We start from the raw sequence: 8717 nt of genomic DNA on the forward strand, positions 1-8717 counted from the left end.
TATATTATGCCATCTTTATTTTTATGTTATCAGCTACTTTCTCGACGGCATTCCCAACAGCAAGGTTGCACAGATGTATGGGCGTGGAAAGGAACCACGTTTGTGGTTTATACGCATGCGCAGAACCCCTAAGTAGCACATCTCGATATGTTGCATAAATCGACAGAACACCTGTTATACCGGCTGTGAGACGAGCGCGCAGGGACCGTCTAAAAAGTGCAACGCCTGTAAGAGACAGGCCTACTATACATTAAATACCTTCACTCTTATACAATAGCCTACAGCGTCACCAAAATCACTTAACACATCAGAGATCTCCTCTTGGTTATACTATGCTATAACACTTTGGGAAAAGGCGGCTTTTCACTGGTCACTAAGCATCTCATGGCTGCCCATGGCCTTTAAACAAATCAAATGAAGGATGCATAGGGTGACTATGTCACCAGCAGAAATACAACAAGAGGTAGTGTAGCTATTCAAGAAGTGTGTGTTTTACCATAGGCCTATCTATTTTTCAATTTTAATATAATTTTACTGTATCACAAATTTTTTTAAATTTATGTCTTAAACACACTGCTTGTCATTTTTTTTGCTATGTGTGTGTAGTTCCTTGAAAATCATTGGCGAGTTCAGCGCAGACAAAATGTTTTTTTCAACGGAACGGTGGTTCCCTGAACACCCTGTTGTGTACGCAAGTTCACTGCATTTCCCTGCCTTCTTAACATCGCTGTGTTTACACACTTGTCAAAGCTCATTGGGTAACACCCGAGACACGCCCACCAAACGGGAAAAAACATACCTCGAAGCCGTTGCAAGGAAACATGTCGTTCAATCCAAAAATGTTGCAAACCAGTGCTAAACGTTTTGAGATTGAACTCGCCCCAGATGAGTGCAATAGCGGAGCCAATGGGGTGGCCTTAAAGTCTGCCCACCCCACACAGCACCTTATTTCCTGTCGCTTATTTTTTTTATTGACAAATAGGCTGTGTCCGAAATCACCCACTACCATTTTGTAGTGCTGTCTGAATGCATTGTGATAAATATTATACCCTATATAGTCCACTCAATGTATCCCAGAATGCATTTTGAAAAGTAGTGTACAACCACTGGTCACTAACCAAGCCGTATACCATCATGCATTGCGTTGACAGAAAAAACTGATTGTCCGATGGCAATGACGTAATTAACGGCGCTGAAATAACATCGGAGTAGTGTCCGAAAGTGTTGTTTAAATAATGTGAGTGAGCTCTCTATAGAGAACCTAAGTCACTCACTTCCGCTTCCGGCTCATGGGACCTTATTTTGGAAACATTATGTACGGTAGTCAAGAGACAACTTTTTTTTTATCCCATTAGAATTGAACCCTGAATTACACAAATGATGTTGGTCAATTTAAAATAGAATTTTGCAAGTCAAGAAAGTTGCATTTTGTCGTAAAACAGTAAAGTTACATGTCGTTTTGTTTCTCTGTGACCAGCAGGATGTGAAACTGGGATGCAGCTCAGTGCACACCAATTTACAGTATTTTTCTAATTCAAAGAGTTGTAAAAAATACTGTCTAAGTAAGTATAACCAACAGTGAACCTTCTGAATATTTGTCTCCCCAAACAATGCCAAAGCATTCACCCCTCCTTCAATTCAATTCAATTTCAATTCAATTCAATTTTATTTATATAGCGCCAAATCACAACAACAGTTATCTCACAGCGCCTTCAAACTAAGAGTTGTAGTAACTAACAGGAGAGGACGCTACACTGTGTGACCGTTATTTAACATTTCTGTAGGATCTCTTTTGCACTTTTGAGACGATCCCTGCGACATCATGTCACGTGCAGCTGGGGCGAGTTCAATCTCAAAGGGTTTTGTTACGTTTAGTTGGCGCTGAACTCGCCCCTGGTTTCTAGCTATATGCAACATTTTCCATAGCCAGTGGTATTTTGTGTTCGTAGCAATTTCAATTAACCCACAGAATCTCAAAAAATTTTGGCCAAGCAACGTCATCAGTAGTGGACACTCAGTTTGTAAACAACGAGTGACGTCGTATGTAATGTGCGACGAAGCTTGGGAACGGAGGAAAAGCCGCGTTTCGGGTCACATTTTCAGTTTCTTTAAAACCTGCCTCCATTTCCATTTAGTCTTCCGTATATATTTGTATAAACTGAAATTTTACTTTTCATTCGCACTGGTTGACATCTTAAAGCCAGGCAGCAACAAAAGAAGGATATCTAACAACCAAAGCCAGCCAGCTAATGGACGCTTGACAGACTGCCGCTTTACTAACGTAGCGTTAGCTAGCTTGACATTTAGCTATTTATTTTGGGAAAGAAATATGACAACTCTAACAAGGCAAGACCTAAATTTTGGACAAGGTAAGAACCAAACTAACCAGTAGCATGAGCTAGGTTCATAGCCCCTAGTTTGTAACGAATGCCTCCAAAATCCAGTTGATATATTTGGCAATTAAGTTTGACCTCGCTTAGGAGTAACGTTAGATATTCCATTAACATACACGCGGAATCATAGATATATGCTGATCTGTTCAGCATAACCTAATACAAGTTAGCGTTTTCACCCCTTAGTTGCTGTCGCCCTGTGTTGCTTGTCGTTTAGTTAGTTGTGGGCTATTAACTTACGGCAACACTAAATTGCCGGCTATTTGCATTGAGTTTGGTGGTACTTTTGTCATAGAATGCGTAAGAGATCTTATTATCCAGTAGATTCCTCTCTTACAGTGGTTGCTGACATCCTGTGCGAGTTCCTGGAGGTCGCTATTCATCTCATCCTGTATGTTCGTGAAGTGTATCCCTCTGGAATATTTCAGAAGAGAAAGAAATACAACGTGCCTGTGCAGGTACAGATGCATATACCTGTAATTATATGCTCACAGTTTTTAGAAAGGCGTACTTATTTGCATCTCTCATACTGGATTTTTCCAGATGTCATGTCACCCAGAGCTGAATCAGTATATCCAAGATACACTTCACTGTGTGAAGCCACTCATTGAGAAGGTAAGATTACCACCTGATGCTGAGGTCAATTTAGGAAATGTCTATCATCCATATGCTGCTTAAGTCTTCCACTTACCTCCCAGAATGATGCAGAGAAGGTGGCAGTGGTCATCATGGACAAAGAGCATCATCCAGTAGAGAGATTTGTGTTTGAGATTTCCCAACCTCCGCTGCTGTCCATCAGGTTGTTTTTTTAAGCTCAGTAATGAGTATAAACAACATGCTTATTTTCTGATATATTTTCAGGTTGATTGTGGCCACTAACTGCCTGTGGTTTTGTTGTTACAGCTCAGACACATTACTATCACATGTGGAGCAGCTGCTGAGGGCATTCATCCTGAAGATCAGTGTGTGTGATGCTGTTTTAAATAATAACCCACCAGGTAACCTCACCGATTATTATGCCTCTTTGATATTTAACACATTTTTCCCAAACATTTTTAAATTGAAATGACTTGCTACTGTCAGTTCTTGTTTCTTTATCACTCTCAGATCATTTTGATTGACAGACCTTTTTCACAGCAGACATTTTTGACTTGTCATTGTTGCTAAAAAGTAAAGTTGGAATTAATAACATGAACAATGGCTTTGTTCCAGTCATTAAATGCAAAACAGTGCCGCAATTGATAATCTTATTAGTTACATTTTATTTATGAACTTTCACTTAATTAATCCTCATGTGTAATACGTAGGAATTCCAGTATTAACAGAATTGATCACCTCCTAAACAATGGATAAAGCACTTTTTTCCAAAATACTAAAGCCATCAGACTGTAGTGGCCCAACAAGCCTATTAATCAAATGCTGCCAGGTTTTAAGATGGCTTTGGTTAGGGCAGTGATTGTAATTAATGTCTGCCAGTCCTAGGAAAGGAGGCAGGATTTGTGTGCAACCTGAGGAGCAGTAAGCCTATGAGATGTAATTCAGGGTATAAAATTTAAGTCCCTGAGACAACTCTGTACTGAAAATACAACAAAGTGTTATTGAACAAGCAAACAAGGAGGTCAGTTACTTATCTGAGTTGAAAGTCCAGGGAGTAGAGATTTAGAAGAGAATCACGCTTGTAGAGAAAATGACTTTAAGGAGATGATATGACATGTAAATAATATGCTGGAAGAGGTACAAAGCATACACATTTAGTTGTTTTTATATTTATTTATTTTTTGTCACAGGGTGTTCATTTACAGTACTAGTACATACCAGAGATGCTGCTACACGCAACATGGAGAAGGTTCAAGTCATCAAGGTGAGGTTTTAAAACACTGCAAACCTATATATTAATTCATGATGTATGGCTGCTAATACTAACAGAGCAGCCTGTTTATTTCTTGCTAGTATTGTAATCAGCAGTAATGGGCAAAATGAGGCAAGGCAAATGGGTTTATATAGAATGTTTCATACCCAAAGGCAACCCATGATGCTTTACAGAGTACACAAGCAAAAGCACAAAAACAATAAAAGCAAGCAGGAGCACATAGTTATATAACAATATGTAAACACTGAATAATTATATACATGTGTTGTCACATTTCTGCATTTCCCTCTTCAGGATTTTCCATGGATAGTTGCTGATGAGCAGGAGGTCCATATGCAGGAGCCTAGACTCATCCCACTGAAGACCATGACATCTGACATAGTAAAAGTGAGCAGAAACATCCCCCTCACTGATAGATAACTTTATCTGTTCAAAGACAAAAACATAGGCACCAAAATCAAGGTTTCACTGTGTTGTTTAGGTTAACACTTGCTAATACTGATTGTCTCTGTCTGAAACAGATGCAGCTCTACGTGGAAGAGAGAGCCCAGAAAACGTAGGCCCTCGCTCTGCAGTAAGAAGGGAATGGTACTGCTGTATGAGCCAATCTGTGACGATTGGCGTCAAATCATGGGCGTTGTTTAGAACACAGCCTATCAGAGCTGGAAGAGTCAGAAAGAGCCATCAGTTTTTAAACACATGGGATCATCAAGAAAGAGATGTGGATTGTGTATATGAGGTGTGAACATTATCCTGCATTTAGTGTTAAGGTTTGGACTGACACTGGGCTGACATTTCATTAAGAATCAAATCTGCTGCGGACTGTCCGCTGTCTGTTTTTTGATAGCATGCTATACAAATATGAATGAATGTTTTTTATTTTATTGTCATGTACTCTCTTTTATGGCTTTCAAAGCAGATCTTTTGTGTAAAATGATGATTGAAATGTAGTAGTCATGGAGTACCATGACAGTTTCCAGAGGAAATGGAATAGACCAGTATAACAATCAACAAAATATCAATCAGCAGGTTCTAAAAACCACTGCTATCAGTTTAACTCTTAGCGGAGTTGAATTTTCACAGCAACAAATATTCAATATCTGTTTCTCTTTGTGGGGAAATTGTTTTGCTAATGCTCCCCTAGAGAGGTTGTCTTTCCACAGGAAAGCCACAATTTAGGTCATCTTGCTCCATTTGATGGACAGTGTTTTCTCCCACCATAATGTCCCACTGAGCCACCACAGTTCTGTGCATGGTGTCTATTATTGGACAGGGATGCAATGTAAATGTTTTGGGTGAGTTCCAATGGAATAAAATGGACCATGGTCTGATTTCTTGTGCACATTTGCAACCAGAGATAATGTTCGCTTCCATTGTTATGTGACAAATTCAAAGTTTTGATGGTTGTGACAAAGGAACAGTTTTAACTTTTACTGCTGACACCAATGTCATTTGATATGTGAAAAAATATTAAATTGTAACAAAAATCTTAATATGTTACTAAAGCAAGAGCTACCAATCACCCTTGGTAACAAGCCAAACCCATTCTTCCATATGTAGTAACACTGATTGCAGATGGCTGAAAGTCTTCACCGCTTCAACAGCACCACACACCAGAAGATATTTATTCACTGACCTCACTTCCGAGAATGTATTGACAGTTGAGTCCTTCTAACTGACTGCTGTCTTTAGGTAACCAGTAAAGTTCAGTCTTCTCTGACGTGGCAGTTCTGGAAGAGCAACTTTCTTAACAAGACATCTAGCTTTACCTATTCCTCTGTTAGAAACAGACTGGTTCTTTGGATTAAAGATAAGTCTGTCTGGTCGGTCTGTGTGTTAAAATCATGGGATACTTTTAAAAAAATGTCTTTGTTCAGCCATGGTGGTTACAGCTGCTCAAAATGCAGCAGACCATAGTAGTAGACAATGGGTATTTAAATAACCAAATATAGAACATATCGTTATGACCATTATAGCCAGTTATGTCAACGGGTGACCAAACTGAGTTTTAGCTTAAAGATATGCTGTATGTCATACATTAATACTCAAACACATGAAATACTTGGGTCTACTTTGAGGTTGTGTGGTGGTGGTAGAAGAAATACTTAGATCTTTTACTCAATTATATGTAGCAATACCACAGTGTAGAAATACGCTAAGTAAAAACAAACAAACAAAAAAAAGTACTGATTATGCAGATGGGCCCACTGGCTGATAATGTATAGTAATGAATTAGAATTATTTATGCATTTATAAGTACACTGAAGGTGGTGCTTATATTTATTATATATTCTGCCCGGTAGCATACAGTATCTGACAGAGTGGAACACACTTCTGCTGTATCATTACAGAGGAATAAGTCTGCCTTACCGAAAGGATATAACACAGTTACCAATTCGTAGACAATTCTGTTTCATGTGTTAATATCACAAGGTGGGAAAGCAAATCACAAGTCTAATGAATATAATGTCGCTCTTGCAGCAGGAAGAAAAGTAGCCATCCAGGATTCAGAGACTCACATCAGACTGATTTGCAGGACTTTTGATGCCCAGTCTCCTGCAACAGTGGATTCTTCAAGTAAGAAAAGAAAAATGACGGATCCCAAAGCAAATGATTGCAGCATATTGATGCCACTCTCTTTGAAGTGCTTTCTACAGTGGTGGTTGGTCTGATAAAGAATTATACACTCACTGGCTATGTTATTAGGTACACCTGTTCAATTGCTTGTTAACACAAAAAGCTAATCAGCCAATCACATGGCAGCAACTCAATGCATCTAGGCATGTAGACGTGGTCAAGACAACTTACTTAAGTTTAAAGCAAGCTTCAGAATGGGGAAGAAAGGGCATGTAAATAACTTTGAACATGGCATGGTTGTTGGTGCCAGACCGGCTGGTCTGAGTATTTCAGAAACTGCTTATCTACTGGGATTTTCACGCACAACAATCTCTAGGGTTTACAGAAAGAGAAAATATCCAGTGAGCGGCATGTCAGAGGTCAGAGGACAATATGCAGACTGTTTCAAGATGGCAGAAAGGCAACAGTAACTCAAATAACCACTCGTTAACCAAAGTATGCAGAATACCATCTCTGAACGCACAACACATCGAACCTTGAAGCAGGTGGGCTACAGCAGCAGAACACCACACCAGGTGCCGCTCCTGTCAGCTAAGAACAGGAAACTGAGGCTACAATCCACACAGGCTCACCAAAATTGGACAATAGAAGATTGGAAAAACGTTGCCTGGTCTGATGAGTCTCGATTTCAGCTGCAACATTCAGATGGAAGGGTCAGAATTTGGCTTAAACAACATGAAAGCATGGATCCATCCTGCCTTGTATCAAAGGTCCAGGCAGCTGGTGGTGGTGTAATGGTGTGGGGGATGTTTTCTTGGCACACTTTGGGCCCCTTAGTACCAACTGAGCATTGTTTAAACACAAAAGCCTACCTGAGCATTGTTGCTGACCATGTCCATCGCTTTATGACCACAGTGTACCCATCTTCTGATGGCTACTTCCAGCTAGATAATGCAACATCTCAAACTGGTTTCTTGAATATGACAATGAGTTCACTGTACTCCAGTGGCCTTCAGTTACCAGATCTCAATTCAATAGAGCACCTTTGGGATGTGGTGGAACGGGAGATTTGCATCATGCATGTGCAGCCGAACATATCTGGAGCAATTGCGTGACGCTATCGTGTCAATATGGACCAAAGTCTCACCTTGTTGAAAATATGCCATGAAGAATTAAGGCAGTTCTGAAGGCAAAAGGGGGCCCAACCAGACATAATATCATAGTAGTACTTAGATATATGTGCCATGGTTTTGGATTTTATTTATTTAGTTTTTAGTTATTTAATTCTAGATATGTCTTCTGGTTTTTGATTCTTGCTTGCTCCCTTCTGGATTTGTTTGCCTGTGTCAACTGCTTTCCTGGTTTGGACCCTTGCCTGCCTCGCTTTGCTGTAAGCCTGTGTACATTTTGATTTCATCATTAAAGAGTGTTGAATTTACCCCGGTGTCTGCAATTGGGTCAATCCCTTGTGTACCTGTTTCCAGCTTGAACAAACTGACATTGTGCAGACAAAATTTGATACTTTTTCTCTTCAATATTTAGTTGACTCTGCTGATACATGTTTGCAACATTTGTTTTATCAAGACAGCAAATATTAATTAGAGTAGATGTCACAAACTTTAAGATGAATTTAAATTCCATGTATAAAAATGACGACATGATGTTAATGATCCAAACAAAATCCCATCAGAAATGGACATTTTACTTCCAATAATTATATCAATATCCATCTTCAACCGCTTATCCTGCGTACAGGGTTGCGGGGGGGGGGGGGGGGGGGGGCTGGAGCCAATCCCAGCTGACATCGGGCGCAAGGCGGGGTACACCCTGAAAAGGTCACCAGTCCATCGCAGGGCATTATATAATTATTGAATGTA

General features: G+C 39.8%; 1 protein-coding gene and 1 long non-coding RNA gene across 2 annotated transcripts; one reads left to right on the plus strand and one right to left on the minus strand.

Annotated features, from left to right (window-relative positions):
- Positions 1–1927: 1927 nt before the first annotated feature.
- On the plus strand, positions 1928–5619 carry mad2l2 (mitotic arrest deficient 2 like 2). Its single transcript, XM_038723642.1, has 8 exons — positions 1928–2369; positions 2733–2851; positions 2937–3008; positions 3092–3192; positions 3297–3391; positions 4181–4254; positions 4558–4650; positions 4785–5619. Exons 1-8 carry the CDS (start codon positions 2048–2050, stop codon positions 4821–4823), a joined length of 915 nt encoding a protein of 304 aa, XP_038579570.1. The 5' UTR covers positions 1928–2047; the 3' UTR covers positions 4824–5619.
- LOC119906118 lies at positions 4371–7406 on the minus strand. Its single transcript, XR_005444932.1, has 2 exons — positions 6783–7406; positions 4371–4689 (listed from the first exon to the last, which is right to left on the minus strand). It is a non-coding gene; the product is annotated as an uncharacterized LOC119906118 (long non-coding RNA).
- Positions 7407–8717: the final 1311 nt, after the last annotated feature.

The sequence above is a fragment of the Micropterus salmoides genome, unplaced genomic scaffold (genome assembly GCF_014851395.1).
Source record: "Micropterus salmoides isolate LMB-PRFRI ecotype aquatic unplaced genomic scaffold, ASM1485139v1 Ms_hic_scaffold_16, whole genome shotgun sequence".
NCBI classification, from domain to species: Eukaryota; Metazoa; Chordata; class Actinopteri; order Centrarchiformes; family Centrarchidae; genus Micropterus; species Micropterus salmoides.